Source organism: Nerophis ophidion, linkage group LG01, assembly GCF_033978795.1.
Source record: "Nerophis ophidion isolate RoL-2023_Sa linkage group LG01, RoL_Noph_v1.0, whole genome shotgun sequence".
NCBI lineage: Eukaryota > Metazoa > Chordata > Actinopteri > Syngnathiformes > Syngnathidae > Nerophis > Nerophis ophidion.
In genome coordinates this window covers 40,439,763-40,463,216 of record NC_084611.1, presented here as the reverse complement: position 1 = coordinate 40,463,216, position 23,454 = coordinate 40,439,763, and the positions used below count along the sequence as shown (strand labels likewise).

At 38.1% G+C, this 23,454-nt stretch overlaps 1 protein-coding gene across 3 annotated transcripts in view; it reads left to right on the top strand.

Moving 5' to 3' along the window:
* Positions 1-23,454, top strand: part of srrm4 (serine/arginine repetitive matrix 4) — a 132,409-nt gene that overhangs the window by 87,563 nt on the left and 21,392 nt on the right. Inside the window, exons 3-7 of one of the 3 annotated variants that reach the window (XM_061902938.1) lie at positions 3,080-3,166; positions 4,713-4,790; positions 4,895-4,921; positions 14,252-14,302; positions 20,889-20,972. In XM_061902938.1, coding sequence (XP_061758922.1) covers positions 3,080-3,166; positions 4,713-4,790; positions 4,895-4,921; positions 14,252-14,302; positions 20,889-20,972 — 327 coding nt within the window. The remainder of the gene's footprint in view (positions 1-3,079; positions 3,167-4,712; positions 4,791-4,894; positions 4,922-14,251; positions 14,303-20,888; positions 20,973-23,454) is intronic. The other 2 variants (XM_061902946.1, XM_061902954.1) reach the window with 2 other exon arrangements.

Genomic DNA, 23,454 nt, shown 5'->3' with positions numbered 1-23,454 from the left:
TGTTACGTCCACATTCTCATAATACTACGTCTAAATTTCTGTAATGTTACATCCACATTCTCATAATACTTTGTCGAAATTCTTGTAATGTTACGTCCACAATCTTGTAATGTTACGTCCACAATCTTGTAATGTTACGTCTAAATTCTTGTAATGTCATGTTCAAAATCTCGTAATGTTACGTCTAAATTCTTATAATATTAAGTCCACAATCTCGTAACGTTACGTCTAAATTTTTGTGATATTACGTCCACATTCTCATAATATTACTTCTAAATTCTTGTAATGTTACGTCCACAATCTCATAAAATTGCGTCAAAATTATTTTAGTATTACGTCCACATCCTCATAATACCACGTCTAAATTATTGTAATGTTATTTCCAAAATCTCGTAATGTTATGTCAACATTTCTGTAATGTTACATCCACATTCTCATAATACTTTGTCTAAATTCTTGTAATGTTACATCCTAAATCTCTTAATGTTACATCCAAATTATTGTAATGTTACGTCCACAATCTCGTAATGTTACATCTAAATTCTTGTAATATTACGTCCACATTCTCATAATACTACGTCTAAATTTGTGTAATTTTTCGTCCACAATCTCGTAATGTTACATCTAAATTCTTGCAATATTACGTCCACATACTCATAATACTATGTCTAAATTCTTGTTTTGTTATGTCCAAAATCTCGTAATGTTATATCAAAATTCTTGTAACATTACGTCCACATTCTCATAATACTACGTCTAAATTCTTGTAATGTTACGTCCACATTCTCGTAATGTTACGTCTAAATCCTTGTAATGCTATGTCTAAATTATTAATACTACGCCCCATTTTCATGATACTACGTCTGAATTCTTAGAATGTCATGTCCAAAATCTCGTAATATTAAGTCTAAATTCTTTTAATGTTACGTCCACAATCTAGTAGTGTTATGTCCACGATCTCGTAATGTTAGGTCTAAATCTTTGCAATGTTACGTCCACATTCTCATAATACTACGTCTAAATTTCTGTAATGTTACATCCACATTTTCATAATACTTTGTCGAAATTCTTGTAATGTTACGTCCACAATCTTGTAATGTTACGTCTAAATTCTTGTAATGTCATGTTCAAAATCTCGTAATGTTACGTCTAAATTCTTATAATGTTAAGTCAACAATCTCGTAATGTTACGTCTAAATTTTTGTAATATTACGTCCACATTCTCATAATATTACTTCTAAATTCTTGTAATGTTACGTCCACAATCTCATAAAATTGCGTCAAAATTATTTTAGTATTACGTCCACATCCTCATAATACCACGTCTAAATTATTGTAATGTTATTTCCAAAATCTCGTAATGTTATGTCAACATTTCTGTAATGTTACATCCACATTCTCATAATACTTTGTCTAAATTCTTGTAATGTTACATCCTAAATCTCTTAATGTTACATCCAAATTATTGTAATGTTACGTCCACAATCTCGTAATGTTACGTCTAAATTCTTGTTATATTACGTCCATATTCTCATTATACAACGTCTAAATTTGTGTAATGTTACGTCCACAATTTCGTAATGTTACATGTAACGAGATGAGGTGGCGACTTGTTCAGGGTGTACACCGCCTTCCGCCCGATTGTAGCTGAGATAGGCGCCAGCGCCCCCCATGACCCCCCAAAAAAGGGAAGAAGCGGTAGAAAATGGAGGGGAAATGGAGGGATGGTTACATGTACATTCTTGTAATATTACGTCCACATCCTCATAATAATATGTCTAAATTCTTGTTATGTTATGTCCAAAACCTTGTAATGTTACGTCAAAATTCTTGTAACATTACGTTCAAATTCTCAAAATACTATGTCTAAATTATTGTACTGTTACGTCCACATTCTCATAATGGTACGTCTAAATCCTTGTAATACTACGTCTAAATTCTTTTAATACTACGCCCCCATTCTCATAATACTACGTCTAAAGTCTTGTAATACTATGTCCACATTCTCATAATACTTCGTATAAATTCTTGTAATGTTACATCCACAATCTTGTATTGTTACGTCCACAATCTCGTAATGTTACGTTTAAATTTTCGTAATACTACGTCCACATTCTCATAATACTACATCTAAATTCTTGTCATGTCAAGTCCAAAATCTCGTAATGTTACGTCTAAATTCTTGTACTAATATGTCCACATTGTCATAATACTCTATCTAAATTCTCGTAATTTTACATCCTCAATATCGTAATATTACGTCTAAATTTTCGTAATGTTACGTCCACAATCTCGTAATGTTACGTCTAAATAAGAATCACGATTAATCTGAAAATCAATTTAAACACCTCTATTTATTTCAATCTAACTTTTTTAAGCCTTCTTTTGCTTTCATTCTCGTAGAATAATTTTAGCAAAATTGAAACAACGAAGAAGTACAATTTAGAGTTCTTGTAAAATTTTGTTTCGTAAATTTACTTTGTCCTAGCCAGTTACAGATCTTAAATTGAACAATCAGGTCCTTTTTTTGTATGCTTTTATACCGCCCACAATAACGTGAGCTGTTTAAACATTTTTTCTGTGCTATTTTTCTGCATATTGACTTAATTACAGATATAAATAAATGAATTGTGTAATTTTTAGTTAGCTTTATCTCCTTCGTATTGTGGATATAACAGATGTTGAAGTAATCCCTGTATGCTTCGCCTCATTTCGGGGCACTCGGGTGCAGAACACTGGATTTGTGCGGGTAAAATCCAGCGTGGCGTCTCATCTCTGAGCAACATATCCTCACTCTGAGGGCTCATCGTCATGTTTATATTGGATCATTTCAAATAACCTCACAGATTATCTCACTTAGCGGGAAATCGGAAGGTTTTATGTGCGTTTTTTTTTCGGATTGTCCCCGGATGAGTCATGAGGATTAGACGCCCGCCTGGTGTTTGGGATTTAATCCAAACGAGTCGCCGTTCCATGCTAATTTTGCAAATATTGAGCAGGCTTTGAAGCACACTGAGGTAATGTCTGGCATGTGACATTCGTGCCGTCATGGACTTCCTTGCCTTTCTCCTCCTCACAGCGCCTCCTTTGACGATGAGCGGTCACTGCGGCCGAAAGCCAAGAAAAAGAAGAGAAAGTCGGACAAGAGCAGGCGACGAAGGAGAAGGTACATAACCCCCCACTAAGATGCACTATATTCCCAAAAGTATTTCACCACCCATCCAAATGATGAGAATCAGATGTCATAATCACTTGGCCTGGCCACAGATGTATAAAATCAAGCACTTAGACATGGAGACTGTTTCTACAAACATTTGTGAAAGAACGGCCCGCATTCAGTGATTTCCAGCGTGGAACTGTCATAGGACACCGCCTGTGCAACGAATCCAGTCGTAAAATGTCTTCGCTCCTGTATGTTGCAAAGTCAACTGTCGGCTTTAATATAAGAAAATGAAAACTTTGGGAACAACAGCAACTCAGCCACCAAGTAGTAGGCCACGTAAACCGACAGAGAGGGGTCAGTGGATGCTGAAGCACATAGTGCAAAGAGGTCAGTTGCTACGGAGCTCCAAACTTCACGTGACATTCCAGTTTACCCAGGTACAGTAGGCAGAGAGTTTCATGGAATGGGTTTCCATGGCCGGGCAGCTTTATCTAAGCCATACATCACCAAGTCCAATGCAAAGCGTGGGATGCAGTGGTCTAAAGCACGTCGCTACTGGACTCTAGAGCAGTGGAGACGCCTTCGCTGGATTGATGAATCTCGCTTTTCCATCTGGCAATCGGATAGACAAGTCTGGGTTTGGAGGTTTGCCAGGAGAACGATACATTTTGGACTGCATTGTGCCGAGTGTGAAATTTGGTGGAGGAGGAATTATGGTGTGAGGTTGTTTTTTTCAGGAGTTGGGCTTGGCCCCTTAGTTCCAGTGAAAGGAACTGTGAATGCTCCAGGATACCAAAATATTTTGGACAATTCCATGCTCCCAACCACGGGGGAACAGTTTGGAGCGGGCCACTTCCTCTTCCAACATGACTGTGCACCAGTACACAAAGCAAGGTCCATAGATACATGGATGACAGAATCTGGTGTGGGTGAACTTGATTGGGCTGCACGTCCTGCCCTGAACCCGATAAAACACCTTTGGGATTGTGGAGGTTTCCCTCTTGTGGTGGGTTTTCCTGGTCGACAGATCTCTGGGAGCCCGGTATACAGTCTGAATCAAGTCTTTTATTTTTCCTAATCACCCGGGGGTGGCTTGCTTTGCAGCAATATATGTTCGTCTCTCCGACAACGTCTTCCGTTCCGGCTGCTGCTAATAAGGGCAACAGGTGATTAAATAACAAGTCCCAGCTGGGCAATCCAAACACCTGCAAGGTCCTTACACTCCCGCTCCGCGGCAGGCCCGCAGACAACCACCCCCCCCCCCCCCCCCCCCCAGGCCTTCTCGACCAACATCAGTGTGTGACCTCACCAATGCGCTTTCGGAAGAATGGTGGAAAATTCCTATAAACACACTCCGCAACCTTGTGGACAGCCTTCCCGGAAGAGCTGAAGTTGTAATAGCTGCAAAAGGTGGACCCACATCATATTGAGCCCTATGGGTTAGGAATGTGAGTTCATATGTGAGTCAAGGCAGGTGGTCAAATACTTTTGGCAATATAGTGTATAAACAGGAATACCTTTTAATTATGTCTTCCTCTCACCGCCTTAGGTCACCTTCCTGCAGCCTCTCGCCGCTGAGGAAGAAGAAAAAGAAAAAGAAGAACGCCAAGAAAAGCAAGCGGCATCGGTAGGTGCTGCTCCTTCAGCATAATGTTTACAATATCAATAATAATAATAATATCACTTGAATTAGCGGAATGGCTAACAATGATTCTCATTTATCTTTTGCAGGTATAGCTCAAAAAAGTCCAAACACAGGTAGGTTCCGTGGCTGTGCAAGGTATTATGTGCTTCTTTATACTACCATGTGTCAGGAAAATAGAAAATCCCCCAAAAATGCTGTAATATGAAGTGACATCATCAGGCTTTTTTAAGGCTATGATAATTGCCTAGAAGACAGCAACATTGTTACAAGGTAAAGTTAAAGTAGCAATGACTGTCACAAATACACTAAGTGTGCGAAATTATTCTCTGCATTTGACCCATCCCCTTGTTCCACCCCCCCTGGGAGGTGAGGGGAGCAGTGAGCAGCAGCGGTGGCCGTGCCCGGGAATCATTTTTAATGATTTGACCCCCAATTCCAACCCTTGATGCTGAATGCCAAGCAGGGGGGTAATGGCTCCCCTTTTTATAGTCTTTGGTACGACTCGGCCGGGGTTTGAACTCACAACCTACCCATTTCGGGGTGAACATTCTAACCGCTAGGCCGCTGAGTAATTGCATGTCTGTGTTTAAGTGAAAGTGAAAGTACAACTGATAGTCTCACACACACACACAGACACACACACACACACACACACACACACACACACACACACACACACACACACACACACACACACACACGCACACACACACACACACACTAGGTGTGGTGAAATTACCCTTTGCATTTGACCCATCCCCTTGTTCCACCCCCTGGGAGTTGAGGGGGAGCAGTGAGCAGCAGGGGTGGCCGCGTCCGAGAATCAGTTTGGTGATTTAATCAATCAATCATTATTTATTTATATAGCCCTAAATCAAAAGTGTCTCAAAGGGCTATACAAGCCACAGCGACATCCTTGGTTCAGAGCCCACATAAGGGCAAGGAAAAACTCACAAACCAGTGGGACATCAATGTGAATGACTATGAGAAACCTTGGAGCGGACCCACCCCCACTTCCCTCTAGGGGAGACCGGATGCAATGGACGTCGAGTGATAGAGTATATATAAATAGAGTATGTATAAATAGAGTGGATTTAATAATTTTTATGCAAAGAAAACCGCCTCTCAAAAACTGCTGAAAAAATATTGCTTACTAAAGATAGTATTAAGGCTATGAAATGGCTCAGTGGTGGCAGCAAAACTCATTTTTTTCCTGCATTTTTGACCGACATTGTCAGATTCAAAATAAAACTCACACTCCAGGTCCTCAGAATAAAAAAGCGTCCACTTCTCAAAAACAGCTAAAACTATTATATATTAATAATATAATATAATTATATAATATTAAGTATTGAGTATCACAGATTTTCATTCGTTTTTCAAAACTCACACGCAATAATTTATTTTTAGGCTATGTAACACCTCCAAGCATTGTTTCTTAACCAAAGGGCCCATTTTTGGGCTGCAAGCGCGCCCTCGAGATCCGCCTAAAATATCGGTTTCCCAGCTGGGCCGCGCTGGAACTCATTTGTAATGCACGTTTTTGTGAGGACTGGTGGGCATGGTAATGCCGGGTTTGTCCCTCCGTGGATGCGATGACGTGAACACAACAAATGGTAGGATCTTAAAATATGTATTTAACAAAAAGAGAGCTCTGAACAGAAATGCTGGAGCTAATAAAAAGGCAAACCAAAAACGCTAGTATGAAAACTAGGAAATACAAACAGAAAACTAAACTTGGCATGAAGCACAAACGAGAAAACAAATCATCTGTATGAAAACTGGAATAATCAAGTGGCATAGCGTGAGAGCTAGCGAGAATAAAAGTAGAAAAAGTAGTCACTTGTTGCATGAGAGCAATTTATGAACCCAGGAAGAAATGAACAAAGAGGCTGTCTTAAATAGGAGGGTGATTAGACAAAACAGGTGTGTGTGGACCGGGATTGGCAGGTGGACTGATGAGTTACCATGGTGACAGGCTAAACAGGAAATAAACAGTCACTTGACGGAGAGTAATACCAGAAAGGAAAAATAACTAATATGTGTAGATCCGAGCAGCGGATCGCAACAGTTTTCCCCACTTGACAATCTCAAACGCAGAGAAGAAGTGTAGAACCAAAGTCATTGAGACGTTTCTTGAGCACAAAAATTACGACTATAGTGGTGAAGCTGTATTTCAATTTGCACTTTATTTTATTGACAGTTTAGTTAAGAAACAAATGTATTATAATTATTATTTATTAATGTTGGGTTAGTTACTGAAAACCAGTAACTACCATTATTTTTTGGAGTCTACGTCGCACCGGGCGAAAATGCATAATAAAGAAGGAAAAAACATATTTACATCGCACTGAAGTATAAGTCCCATTTTTGGGGGAAATTTATTAGATAAAATCCAATGGATTGGAAATCTGCTGGCAGTTTTTGGGACATGGTTGTCCTTGCTCTGATAGAGAGGCTATTGTGGTGCATGAAGCAGTAACACCAAGAAGGTCCTCCCGCAAAGTAATTTTCCGTATTTCCTTGAATTGCCGCCGGAGCGTTAATTAATTTAAAACCTCTTCTCACTCCGGCGTTTACCAAAGGCATGCGGTAAAGGCAAGCATGCGCTAAGTATTTTAAAATCTCTTCTCACTCCGGCACTTACCAAAGGCATGCGGTAAATTTAGGCCTGCGCTTAAAAAATTGAGTGTGATGTAAGGATACCATAATGAAAAGCACATTTAATTAAAAAAAACGTTATTATGGTCTTACCTTTACTTATAAATGAAGTCCATGCGCAGCTCCTACTGATCAAACGCATCGATAACTTGTTTATAGAAGTCTTCCTTATCTTTCTTGAGTTTTAAAAGTCTCTCTGTCTCCATGGAGATCTTCCTTTATTACCTCCTGCTTCGATTGAAAGTCCAGTTTAGAAAACTGTTTTATTTTAGACATGTAATCCTCCATGTTAAAAGTGCAAGCGAGAGGGAATAAAACGATCGCTGCTCACTCTTGCTGCTTGTTGTCACTTCTTCTGCAGCCGAGTTTTCGCAAGAAGGATCACTAGCGCCCTCTACCACCAGGAGGCGGGAGTCATTTAATGACTCATATTTGACACACGCTCGCAGCTACAGTATATCAATAAAACATAGCTGCTTACTGTTCTTTTTAGCATATTCAATAGCTTGGACCTTAAATCCTACTGAATAGCTCTTAATCTTCTTCCCTTTATGCGATTTCAAATTATTGAAATCAGCCTCCTCCATTTTGAAAATGATGACAGATGAAGTGTCACTCGTGACGTGACGAATTTGACCCGGCGGAAACTCTAGGCTTATGCTAAGTATTTCGCAAAACGAGTTTGACCCGGCGGAAATTCTAGACATGCGCTGATAAAAATAATATTTTGCGAAACGAGTTTGACCCGGCGTTAATCCTGAGCCGGCGGTAATGCTAAGCATGCGCTAATTATTTTGCGAAACGAGTTGGACCCGGCAGTAATTCTAGGCAGGCGCATACTATATACCCGGCGGCAATTCAAGGAAAGACGTATTCATCTTCTTGGCAACTACCCGGACGTGGAGACACAACTGTACGGTGGACAAGCCTTTCACGGCAGCACGTTGTTGAAGCACCCATTTGTGAATTCGTTCCTCGAGCTGTGGCCACCTAGCTTTCAGGCCGCGATTAGCTTTTTTATTTTCTTCATTTCGGTAAGATTAGCCACCGCTTTTCGCCAGTCCCTTACAAGTTTCTCGCTTGCTCCAAACTTTTTTTCTGCTGCTCGATTGCCGTTTTCTGCTGCATAATTCACAACTTCCAGCTTGAAACCTGCAGAGTATGACTTCCTTTTTGGTGCCATTTTTGTTCAGTCCTTCTCACTTTTTATAAGTTATCGCCAATTTTGAAATGGTGGAAGTAGTAGCAGGCAGCATCTTTTTTTCCAAAAATGCACTTCTGCCATGACCCGCCTTCGGCGAATTTTCATTGGTTGACTTGTGTGTGACGATTGCTGATATCCAGTTAGTCTCTAACGTAAATGAGATAAATAATATTATTTGATATTTTACGGTAATGTGTTAATAATTTCACACATAAGTCGCTCAGGAGTATATGTCTTACCCCCGGCCAAACTATGAAATAAACTGCGACTTATAGTCCGGAAAATACGGTAGTTACAGTTAATAGTTACTTTATTTAAAAAGTAGCTCAGTTACTAACTCAGTTAACCAAAAATGAATGTGTTACTGTAAAAAGTAACTATTTAGTTACTTCTTTTTTTCTTCTTCTTTTTTTTTTAAGCTCCCATCATACTTGCCAATCCTCCCGGATTTTTTGGGAGACTCTCGAAATTCAGCGCCTCTCCCGAAAACCTCCAAATTTTCTCCTGAAAATCTCCCGCAATTCAGGCGGAGCTGGAGGCCACGCCCCCTTCAGCTCCATGCCTGAGTGAGGATAGCCTGTTTTGACGTCTGCTTTCCCGTGTCTGCCCAATGACGTTATAATTGTAGAATGATCGAGGGGAAGTTCTTGGTTTCTTATGTGGGTTTATTGTTAGGCAGTTTCATTAACGTCTTCCCAGCGCGGTAACAACACACAACAACAGCAGCAGTCACTGTTGTGACAGTCTTAAACAGGACAATACTGCCATATACTGTACATGACCACAACACCTCCAGGCAACTTGAACCCTTTACTAATACCCGATCTATTCACATCCCATCTCCCCGGATTGTAAATAACCTAATGTAAATAATCAATTGTATTTCTAATGTATATACTTGTTCTTTTGCTATCTGAACTCACTATGTTCTCTGCTAGCTGTACTCATACTACTAAGTAAGACCTACACTCATTCAATGTCCATTTTTGTGATGATGCAAAAGATTGGCAAGTATGGCTCCCATCAATGCCCGTTTAGCCTTCATTTCAGTACTGCTATTGCACTGGAGAATAATACAATCTGTTGATCCACTTAACATGCATTTGCATTCCCGTTGTCTGCTACAACACACCCTCTTTATGTATGTCAACTTTATAGTCTATACCAGGGGTGTCCAAACTTTTTCCACTGAGGGCCACACATGGAAAAATGAAATGATGCGGGGGCCATTTTGACATTTTTCCTTTTCAAACCATAACAAAATATATGGATTCTTAAAACGTATTTCACCTTTTAGGGGTCCCGGGGACCATAAAGAGTCTCAGTTATTAAAATGTTAAAAATAAGTCAAATTTGGGATAAATTGTACTTCTAAGAGTAGTTTTAATGCAACATACTTTTACTTTTGCATGAGTATATTTATAAAGAAGAAACGCTACTTTTACTCCGCTCCATTTATCTACAATCAGCTCGCTACTCGCTACTGATTTTTATCGATCTGTTAATGCACGCTTTGTTTGTTTTGGTTTGTCAGACAGACCTTCAGAGTGGGATCTATCACATGCCTGTGTTTCACCAATCAAATGCAGTCACTGGTGACGTTTGACTCCGTTTCACCAATCAAACAGAGCCAGGTGGTGACATGATTAAATGTACCCTTTTTTTTTATAAACCTTTATTTATAAATTTCAACATTTACAAACAGTTAAAAATAATAATCAAAGTAAGTACAAAAACAGTAAAAAACAGTATAAAAACCGTACAAAACAGCTCCAGTGTTTTTTAAATTCATACTAACTAAAATAGAATGCAAATATTTTTTTTTTATAAAACAAACAAAGTGTAAAGTCATAGGCTCACTCAATCTCAGTAAATAACTTAAATTTGGAACACAGCATCATCGTTTTCACAGCTTTTTGGTTGTTAGAGGTAGAGTGTTTTAATGTAGAGTTCGAAATCTTTTTTAAAGGCACAAAAAACAGGTCGGGTATTGAGAAACTTACATTTATTAATATAAAACTTAGCCAATAATATCATGAGGTTGCAAAGGTAAAATTCATTTTCAAATTTTTTTTCAATACAGTGTAAAACCAAATATATATTATTTAATATATATTATTGTTTTAGTTGCTTTAGAGATATCCCTGGCTCTTAATTTGTTCATTGCTATGTTTATGTTTTTGTGCATTACTTGTTGCCGTCATCATTAAACGAACAAGTTATTCATCAGTTACTCACTACTTGAGTACTTTTTTCACAACGTACTTTTTACTTTTACTCAAGTAAATATTTGGACGACTACTCTTTACTTTTACTTGAGTAATACATCTCTAAAGTAACAATACTCTTACTTGAGTACAATTTCTGGCTACTCTACCCACCTCTGGCAGATTTTACAGTACAGTACATATTCCGTACAATTGACCTCTAAATGGTAACACCCCAATAAGTTTTTCAACTTGTTTAAGTCGGGGTCCGGGTAAATCAATTCATGGTAATAAAATAAAACACAATAAAACACACTCCGATCTTCTGTTTCTAGCTGATACTACATACAAAAATAACTTAGTATTGCATCGTGTAGTAACGGTAACTGAGTTACTGAATGTAAAAAAATAATGCGTTAGACTACTAGTTACCGCCAAAAATAACGGCGTTCGTCCCAACACTGTTATTTATACTTTAGTTAATGTTGCAAACTGTCCCTGTAATCATTTTAGCTAACAAGTGTATTTTTGTAATCAACCTGACCTAAGTCTTGATAATAATCTTTGTGATTAACATTTTTTTTTATATATTATTTGTGAAGGTTTATCTGAAAGTAGGTTAGATATAATTAATGAATATGATTAAAATCAAGAGTAAGATTAAAATAAATATAAATAAATAATAAATTGGTTGTACTTGTATAGTGCTTTTCTACCTTCAAGGTACTTAAAGCGCTTTGACACTACTTCCACACTTACCCATTCACACACACATTCACACACTGATGGAGGGAGCTGCCGTGCAAGGCGCTAACCAGCACCCATCAGGAGCAAGGGTGAAGTGTCTTACTCAGGACACAACGGATGTGACGAGGTTGGTACTAGGTGGGGATTGAACCAGGGACACTCGGGTTGTGTACGGCCACTCTTCCACTGCGCCACACCATCCCTAATTCAGTGTATGTATTCAAGTGGGTTCCGGTCCTGTCTGTAGTGGAAAAGGTTAAGAACCCCTTTCTTAGAGTACGATATACTTTTTTTTTTTTTTTTTACTTAAGCTAAGATCTTCAGGCTACTATTTAATAACAGATGGAAAAATATGATTTATTAATGCATTTTAAGGCTATGACATTGATCAGTGGCAGGCAGCAACACTGATTTAATGTCTTACTTTTTTTTTTACAGTGTCGGATTCAAAACTAAATTCGTCCACGCCTCAAAGAGTGCTATAAAATATTATACCGGTTAATCAAAAATTTTTATGAAAGCTAGGACTTGGCTGAGGGTTTGGCAGTAATCCTGATAAAATGCCTTATTTTGTTTCTACATTCTCAAGATTCTAAACAAAAAGTCTCACTACAGATCCTCCGGACCAAAAAAATGTCCCCTGGCAAAATTGTGCAGTAAATATATTTTATTTTAATGTTTTTATTTGATGGCTAGAAACAACTCAGTCATTGGGAGCAATATTGATTTTTATGCATTATTTTTTTAGGTACAGTATCAAATTGGGAAAAAAAAATTATTTCACTCATCAAGACAAAAAAGTCTGCTTCTTTAAAAACTGCTAGATGAATATTAATTAATTATATGTTATAATAATAATAATATTAATAATGATAATAATAATTAGAAATGGCAGGCTCATATTATCGGCCATCAATGTATTAAAATGTATTATCGGAATTGGTTTCAAAAAGTAAAATTAATGACTTTTTAAAATGCCGTTGTACGGAGCGGCACATATCCTTTAAAAGACGGGTATAAGCCCATTCAGCAGCTCCTCCCCTCTCCCACACACAACACAGGAGTTGACGACTGCAGCATGAGAGGTTTACTGGCGGCGCTTGATGACCTCCGCGAGCGCAGCATAGCAACAACAAGAGTGTGTTGTTGCCGGTGCTGTAGCTGTGGCTAACAAGCCAGCTCGCTCGGTGACTGACTAACGACACCATGTCTATGGTTTGGGATTATTTTAAAGTGTATCTGACGGATAAAAAAACTGGCAATTTGCAATGACTGCAAAAAGTCGGTTATGGGAGGAGGAACCAAGACGTCTTCCTTTAATACGAGCAATTTGATCTCCCACATCTTCAAGAATCATAAGGAGATACACGATGAATACAAGCGGAAGATGGATGAAAAGCAAACACCGAAAAAAAGTAGTATCTCACAGTGGTCACCTAAAGACTCCGCCGAGAAAAAACAAAAATACAACAAAAACCACCCAGGGGCGAAAGCCCACGTTGTGGTCAGGGACAAAGCACGCAGTATGGCAAAAGCTACGGTGGAGTTTGGTGTGGCTAGTCTGCCCTGCATGGCGCACACTTTGCAGCTTGCAGTGAACGGCGGTGTCCTGTCTCAACGCAGCATTTCAGAAGTTCTGGCGGACTGCTAGGCCACTTCAAGCACTCACCACTACCTTGCAGAACATTTGTGTTACTCATAAAAATACATTAGAGCAGGGCAGATTGAGCCCAGTTTATAATTTCCTGTTGTACAGTATACCAGGCAGTCTTGCACCAAAGGAGGACTATGTTATTGTTTACTTTATTACTCTAGTATACTCTGGACTGAAGCTGTGTGCCTTCATTGTTTTTGTAGCTGTTGTTTTGAGGCATGTTAAAAAAAAAAAGAAGAATAATCTACTTTGTGAAAGTCAAAGTATAGTATGTCCCATAGTTGTAGTTGGTATCGGGATTATCTGAGTGAGAGCATGTCCCAAATTCTAAGATGCTGTTTTGAAACATGTTTAAAAAAAAAAAAAAGCACTTTGTGACTTCAATAATAAATATGGCAGTGCCATGTTGGCATTTTTTCCGTAATTTGAGTTAAAGTTTTTGTCTTATTTTTTAAAACCTTGTTAAATTGTTTAATGCATCCAGCGGGGCATCACAACAAAATTAGGCATAATAATGTGTTATTTCCACGACTGTATATATCAGTATCTGTTGATATCGGAATCGGTAATTAAAAGTTGGACAATACCGGAATATAGACATCGTCAAAAAAGACATAATCGGAAATCTCTAATAATAATTATAATAAATAATGATCAAATATTTTATTTAGGCTATGACATGGCTCAATTTTTAGCAACAACATTGATTTGGGTAACCCCTAACCATAACCCATATATGTTTTTATATGTGTCACGTTTTATAAAACTCACTAATTGAGTCGTTTTGATATTTTAGGTTAATCCAACGGAGGTGATATTGTCCCAAAAATATATATATATATACACCCTGGCAAATATGGCGTAAATTCATTCAGTTGAAAGTCATTATTGAAAATAACAAATGCTAGCACACAAAAGGGCTCAATCCTGACGCGGTCTCAAGGGTGTCTTCTCTTTTGTTCACTGGCAGCTCCACCAGCTTCAAGCGGAAGAGGAAGGAGGAGCGCCGGCACAAGAAAAGGTCAGTGTGTGAGCCTCGAATGCAACATCACAGAAATAAAAAAAACACTTCCTACTTACCAAAAATTTAATTGAATGATTTTGCTACATTACGAAGTCCCTCTGGAAATGGACATTTTTATCTCAGACGAACAGAAATCAAGGTAAGAATTTGGCACGTAAACCCCAGGACACAAGAAGTATTAATATAATCAACGATGACAATATATGTAAATATTTATGTACATACGTCTCAAGTTTTTCCATGAGTTAAAAAAAAAAAACCCAACACAAACCATGTTAGTTTTTTGTTGTGGTGTACAAAACAAACGAGTATGATATCTGCTAAACATATCCCATTCAAAATGATAAATAACAAATTGCTACCCAAAAATGTCCCGCTTCCGCATCTTGCACACCTTTGTTTGTATCGTTATTCCAATAATTACAGTGAATGTCAAGTACAAAATAAAAATATTAAAATGAATTAAAAAAAAATAAAAAATAAAAAATAAAAAAAAATATATATATATATATATATGTATATATAAAATATACACATATATGTGTATATATATATATGTATATATATATATATATATATATATATATATATATATGTATATATATATATATATATATATATATATATACACATATATATGTTTACAAACATGTAAATACTTGTATACATACATATATATACAAGTATATATATGTATGTATATATATGTATATATATATATATATATATATATATATATATATATATATATATACACACATATATATGTTTACAAACATATAAATACTTGTATACATACATATATATACAAGTATATATATGTATGTATATATATGTATCTATATATATATATATATATATATATATATATATATATATATATACACACATATATATGTTTACAAACATATAAATACTTGTATACATACATATATATACAAGTATATATATGTATGTATATATATGTATATATATATATATATATATATACATATATTTACAAACATATAAATACTTGTATACATACATATATATACAAGTATATATGTATGTATGTATATATATATACACATATATGTGTATATATATAAACATACATATATATGTATATATATATTTTTTTAAATTCTTTTTATATGTATGTACTGTTTGTGTATATACAAACCCCGTTTCCATATGAGTTGGGAAATTGTGTTAGATGTAAATATAAACGGAATACAATGATTTGCAAATCATTTTCAACCCATATTCAGTTGAATGCACTACAAAGACAAGATATCTGATGTTCAAACTCATAAACTTTTTTTTTTTTTTGCAAATAATAATTAACTTGGAATTTCATGGCTGCAACACGTGCCAAAGTAGTTGGGAAAGTGCATGTTCACCACTGTGTTACATCACATTTTCTTTCAACAACACTCAATAAATGTTTGGGAACTGAGGAAACTATTTGTTGAAGCTTTGAAAGTGGAATTATTTACCATTCTTGCTTGATGTACAGCTTAAGTTGTTCAACAGTCCAGGTTCCTGTTGTCGTATTTTACGCTTCATAATACACCACACATTTTCGATGGGAGACATGTCTGGACTGCAGGCGGGACAGGAAAGTACCCGCACTCTTTTACTACGAAGCCACGCTGTTGTAACACGTGGCTTGGCATTGTTTTGCTGAAATAAGCAGGGGCGTCCATGATAATGTTGCTTGGATGACAACATATGTTGCTCCAAAACCTGTATGTACCTTTCAACATTAATGGTGCCTTCACAGATGTGTAAGTTACCCATGCCTTGGGCACTAATGCACCCCCATACCATCACAGATGCTGGCTTTTGAACTTTGCACCTATTACAATCCGGATGATTATTTTCCTCTTTGTTCCAGAAGACACCACGTCCACAGTTTCCTAATATAACGTGAAATGTGGACTTGTCAGACCACAGAACACTTTTCCACTTTGCATCAGCCCATCTTAGATGAGCTCGGGCCCAGCGAAGCCGGCGGCGTTCATTTTTGTTGTTGATAAAAGGCTTTTGCTTTGCATAGTAGAGTTTTATCTTGCACTTACAGATGTAGCGACCAACTGTAGTTACTGACAGTGGTTTTATGAAGTGTTCCTGAGCCCATGTGGTGATATCCTTTACACACTGATGTCGGTTTTTGATGCAGTACCGCCTGGGGGGTCAAAGGTCCATAATATCATCGCTTACGTCCAGTGATTTCTCCAGATTCTCTGAACCTTTTGATAATTTTACGGACCGTAGATGGTAAAATCCCTCAATTCCTTGCAATAGCTCGTTGAGAAATGTTGTCAAAAACTATTCGACAATTTGCTTACAAATTGGTGACCCTCGCCCCATCCTTGTTTGTGAATGACTTAGCATTTCATGGAAGCGGATTTTAGACCCAATCATGGCACCCACCTGTTCCCAACTAGCCTGTACACCTGTGGGATGTTCCAAATAAGTGTTTGATGAGCATTCCTCAACTTTATCGTTATTTATTGCCACCTTTCCCAACTTCTTTGTCACGTGTTGCTGGCATCAAATTCTAAAGTTAATGATTATTTGCAAAAAAAATAAATGTTTATCAGTTTGAACATCAAATATGTTGTCTTTGTAGCATATTCAACTGAATATGGGTTGAAAATGATTTGTAAATCATTGTATTCCGTTCATATTTACATCTAACACAATTTCCCAACTCATATGGAAACGGGGTTTGTATATATATATATATATATATATATATATATATATATATATATATGAATTACACTGCAAAAAGTCAGTTTTCAAAAACAAGACAAAAAAAGGGGATATTTTATTTGAACTAAGCAAAACTATCTGCCAATAGAACAAGAAAATTTGGTTTGTCAAGACCTTCCAAAACAAGTTAAATTAGCTAAACTCAATGAACCCCAAAATACCTTAAAATAAGTATATTCTCACTAATAACAAGTGCACTTTTCTTGGTAGGAAAAAAAAGAGACCTTTCTTCTCAATATGTTGAAAATTGTTTTAAATGAAGTAAAATGCTAGTCCCATTATTTTGACATAATGATATGCGCTTGGCATTACTTTTCTTGAAACCCGCAAACTTACACTAAAAACTAATTTATTTTTCTTAATGGAAAGGCAACCACTGTTACTCTCGGGGTCTCTTAGCCGCTCGGGCAAATCATATTGTCTAAAAATACATTTTTCCATCGACAACATGACATCATCGCGCCAAGTGCGTGCTCTTTCAGTCAATTAGTGCGCATATATACAGCTCGGCCTCCGGCCAAAATTTTTTTAATTGTATTTTCGAGGAATTCATCTGAATGTGCATGACCTATTTATGTTCAAAACTGTGTGAAATGTCAAATATTTAAATAATAACTGTCAGTTTACTGCAACTTGCCAACTGTACTACTACATAAGTACATATTATCTCTTGTTCCATTGAAAATAAAACAGCAAAGTCCATTTGGCAGTCATTTGTTTTAATTATGAGACACAATTGTGTCAAAGTCATGATTTTTTTTTTCATGCTTGAAATAATGAATGATTACTTAAAAAAATAGTGCTATACTTGTGAGTGTTGATGACACAGCTTTGCAGCACTTGATATTCTAGTTTTAAGGATGTTTTACTCAATATAGCTCATCAAATCTGTAATATCTTACTGGGAACGACTTTTGCCGTAGTTGCTTGGGTTCCATGGACCACTCAGAAAGGACATTGCTTTTGAGCAGGTTTGACTCTTTTATTTTTTCAAATAAAGCAAGTATTTTGCACCGTCGGCGCTCCCACTGCTCATTCTCCGTGTCTCGCTCCCCGTCTCTCGCTCTCCGGTCTCCGTCTCTTGTGTCTTGCTTCCTGGTGCTTCTGCTCGCCGGGCACTGCTGCGGACTCTCCACCTCCTTCAACCCCGTTCTCTCCTCCTTCTCTCCTTTTATACATTGAGAGGAGAAAAGTTGATTGTGTACCTGTGCGCGATCCACGCACCTGAACTCGATTGTGGCGTCGCTGCCAGCACGCCCCGCCTCGCCGCCCACTCGTCTTCTCCGCCCTGCCGCTCTGTCGGCCCGTTGGCTCCGCCTCTCCACACTTACTTACTGAGATAATTTAGGACCAAAACCCTTAAAACAAGTAAAACACTCTAACATAAAATCTGCTTAGTGAGAAGAATTATCTTATCAGACAGAAAATAAGCAAATGTCACCATGGGCAAGAGGGGGCAGAGCCCCCTTAAATAAATGTCTTGCCCCCTCAAATCAAAATTTGAGAAAGCAAATTTTAATAAACTCACAAAATTACTACATTAAAAGTTGACAAAATTATCTGCACTAGCGGAAAAATCCGCCGAAAAAGGGACACACACGATATAGTAGTGTCAGCTTCCCTCTCATCCCTCCCTCCGCTGTGCGTGTATTCACCATTCCACATTCCACAGGCTGCGCAGCAGACACACACCCGCACACACCCCTCAGCCCTCAATAAACATCCAATCACTGTTGCAGTATGAAAGTAACAGGAAAGGAAAAGTTGTCTACATTTATCATATACTTGTTGGGATGGGTGTATTTGTGTTGTCTTATCTGTCATAAACATGTTTATCGTCGTGGACTTTCGGTGGTACAGAGTTCCTTTTTTTTTTTACAACTTGACGAGAGCATTGACAGCGGAAGCTCTGAGCAGCAGTGGTTTGGAAGGCAGAGAGCCTCCAGTGTCCCTGTAACAAGCTACAAGTCATTTATGATGCTGTTAATGACGGTAAAAATTAAACATAAGGTTAGCAGTCCTCCTCTGCTGTCCTCTGTTCAGAGCGGAGTCCCTACCAACGGCCCGTTTTACTTAGCAACGGTCTGGCAATCGACTGCTGGAATTCTTTTTCTGTTGTTTTTCTTGTAATTCTACATAGTTTAACCTTCAATGTTTCAATCTACATTTTGTAATAAACAAATTATAAGTTTCATTTGATATGACCAAGACACCTAAAAACAAAAACACTGCCGTTTTCAACAATTTACAAGCAAGTGGGCAACACACATACATTGGAATGAATTAATTTTGTGCCCAGATGAGTGCCCACGTCCACTGCATGTGACAAACTGAAGACAAGTGACCTGTGTCTGACAGACCCCTACGTAAAGCCCCGCCCCAGGCTGTAGTCCTGTACTGTTGTTGTTTTTCTTCATGTAATCACAGCAGTTTTTTTCTGTTATTGTTCAAGCTTACTTATTTTCTGCTCCAGCTTCCAGCAGCTCACAAAGAGAAAGTCAATGCTCTGTAATACATCCATTTTTCAGAGCATTTAAAAAGTCTAGTCCTGCTCCTGCATGTAGTAGTAGCAATGATGCTACTGCTAGTACATCAGGGACAGCAGCTAGCAATACTGCACCTTTAGCACCAGCAAGCACTGTTTCTCCTGCACCAGCTCCCTCCGTCCCCCCAACAAGCGCTCTCCTAAAGCAGCCTGCTCAGCTAGTACCCAGTGACTTAAATGGCAACACACCATCTCAGCCAATACTGGGTGGCTACCCAAAGCGTGCATTTGGTACAACATTAAGATCATTCAATCCTGCCTGGTACCGCACACGACCATGTCTAGAGTTTTCTGTGGTGCGAGACGCCTGCTTCTGTTTCCTCTGTCGGAAATATGGCAGCGCTGTTAATGTTTCCCCCCCTGAGGGATTGCCACCTTATTGTGGTCAGGGGGTTTGCGTGCCTCAGTGACCGTAAGAGCTATACCAGCAGGAGCTTAGTCTTTAGGTGGGACACCCAAGTTGGACAGGTCTGAAGGTAGAGGCCTGACAAAGTGCAATCCACTACTCCAGGATGGGGTTGGACACATAGCTAAAGACCCATTTCAATGAAGAAAGCGTCATTACTATAAGCAAAGAAAAAAAAGTGCTGGAGCATGATGTGTACACATGATGCACCCTTCACATTTCTGACTGCCCCCCTCATATAAGCATGCCTAGAACCGCCCCCGAATGTCACCCTTATTTGAGATATTTAATTATACTTAGATTTAAATTTTTGCAGTGTACAATTCATTTCAATTAAAAAATAGGAACTGTAGAGAGACAAACAGAAAAACACAATATTTTAGTTAAAAAAAACAAAAAACAAAAACACTCCCATCTCTGTACCTGTATGCATTCTTGGGGACGGCGTGGCGCTGTTGGGAGAGTGGCTGTGCCACAACCTGAGGGTTCCCGGTTCAATCCCCACCTTCTACCATCCTAGTCACGTCAGTTGTGTCCTTGAGCAAGACACTTCACCCTTGCTCCTGATGGGCCCTGGTTAGCGCCTTGCATGGCAGCTCCCGCCATCAGTGTGTGAATGTGTGTGTGAATGGGTGAATGTGGAAATAGTGTCAAAGCGCTTTGGGCTCCTTAAAAAAGGTAGAAAGGTGCTATACAAGTACAAACCATTTAGCATTTGATGTACAGAGAATCATGCTCATCCTAATCATATCCTCATTATTTCATCATTTACATAAAGATGGTGATCTTACCTGCTGTATGCTTATCATATTTGCACATTTTGAGTCTTCCTCCCCCACCCCTCCCGTGTGCTCGTCACCTCTCAGCTTGAGGACTCGCTCGCGTCGAAAGCGCCGCCGCCAGAGGTCAGCCTCGGAAAGTTCTTGCTGTCATTCATCTGCAGAGGACAGGTAGGAGGCCGCTCTCTCCTCCTCTCTCACCATCATTACCAGTCCTGTTTTTTTTTTTAAATCTTTTATCACCCGGAGGTGTCTGCCGGCCCACTTGATGACTGATAAAGCGGAGGTGACGCTCTTATCACAGCGCCACAGGAAACGCTGGCTATATTCACTTCGGCGGACCACATATTGGCTGAGGAAGTCATTTTTCTTATATAAAGCCTGCGCTTTAACGCGACTGTGGACTTTTTGTGGGATTTTTACCTCCTGTGAGGGAACAACAGGCATTTACCAGCTGCTAATAAATGCATAATTTTTTAAAAGTCTAAATAGGACCGCCATTGACTCCTAATTCAATATGTATTCATCAGGCTTCACATAAAAAAAAAAAAAGAGTTGTTTTAAGTTCTGTGAAATATTGATCCGCTTCTTTGTGGCTGTGAGGTTGTAAACAGAGATTTGAAGACAAAAAAAGGAAAGCTGTTTGTTCTTCTGCCAACTTGTGGGTTCTTCCGAGGATGTTGTAGTCGTAATGATTTGTGCAGTCCTTTGAGACATTTGTGATTTGGGGCTATATAAATAAACATTGATTGATTGATTGATTGAACTTGCCAAGCATCCATCGATTAGAAGAACTGGCATTTTTCGCTCAAAAGCTAATTATAATACACTTTTTAATGATAAACAATTGCACAAAGATCCTCTATATAAGACAGAAGCACTCTCTTTTTGCTAAAAATGCAAGACTAAGGTTTTCTATACGACAGTAGAAAATGATACTAGAAAAAAAACATTGTCAAAGATCCTCTATGTCAAGAAAGGAGCACTGATGCTTTTACAACAAATGCCCGTCAAATATCGTCTGTAGGCCTATGTGTTTATTAAAAAACAAGGCAGAGGTTTTATTTAACAAGAGTATTTAATATGTTTGGCCACTGTAACATTATACACAGTTTGAACAGTAACACTGTCTTTAAATATTTAACTAAGTGGTTCTTTGGCATATCTCTAGATGGAGCCCGAGTATATGATAGGAGCGACGTACTACAACAATTGTAATCAAAGATCCTCTATACGACGGATGTTTTCTGCTTTTTTAAAGAATGAACCATTATCAAAGATTCTTTATATGACAGGAGCACTCTGCTGTTTGTGAGGACTTATTGCCAAAATGCAAGACTAAAGTTTTCTATATGACAGAGATTTGCTACTGTTTTTGAGCTACTACTAGAAAAAAAACATTGTCAAAGATTCTCTATGTCAAGACAGGAGCACTGCTGTTTTTATAAGGGCTTTTTACAACAAATACCAGTCAAAGATCCTCTATAGGCCTATGTGTTCATTAAAAAACAAGGCAGATGTTTTATTTAACAAGAGTATTTAATATGCTTGGCCACTGTAACACTATGCACAGTTTGAACAGTAACACTGTGTTTAAATATTTCATTAAGTGGTTCTTTGGCATGTCACTAGATGAAGCCTGTGTATATGATAGGAGCGACGTTGTTGCGATCCGCTGCTCGGATCTACACATATTAGTTATTTTTCCTTTCTGGTATCACTCTCCGTCAAGTGACTGTTTATTTCCTGTTTAGCCTGTCACCATGGTAACTCATCAGTCCACCTGCCAATCCCGGTCCACACACACCTGTTTTGTCTAATCACCCTCCTATTTAAGACAGCCTCTTTGTTCATTTCTTTCTCGGATCCTAAATTGCTCTCATGCAACAAGTGACGACTGCTACTTTTTCTACTTTTATTCTCGCTACCTCTCACGCTATGCCACTTGATTATTCCAGTTTTCATACTGATGATTAGTTTTCTCGTTTGTGCTTTCATGCCAAGTTTAGTTTTCTGTTTGTATTTCCTAGTTTTCATACTAGCGTTTTAGGTTTTCCTTTTTATTAGCTCCAGCATTTCTGTTCAGAGCTCTCTTTTTGTTAAATAAATATTTTAAGAGCCTACCTTTGTTGTGTTCATGTCAACGCATCCACGGAGGGACAAACCCGGCATTACCATGCCCACCAGTCCTCACAGACGTACTACAAAAATTGTAGTCGAAGATCCTCTATGTGACAGATGTTCTCTGCTTTTTTAAGAACTTACCATTGTCAAAGATTATTTATGTGACAGGAGCACTCTGTTGTTCGTGAGGAGTTATTGCCAAAAATGCAAGACTAAAGTTTTCTATATGACAGCAAATCGCAACTGTTTTTGAGCAACTACTAGAAAAAAAACATTGTCAAAGACCCTCTATGTCAAGACAGGAGCACTGCTGTTTTTAAGGGATATTTACAACAAATGCCAGTCAAAGATCCTCTATAACAGTGGTCCCCAACCACCGGGCCGTGGCCCGATTGGTACCAGGCCGCAGACAAATTTTTTATTTAAAAAAATAAATAAATAAATATATTTTTTATTTTTTTATTAAATCAACATAAAAAACACAATATACACTTACAAATAGTGCACCAACCACAAAAAACTCCCTTTT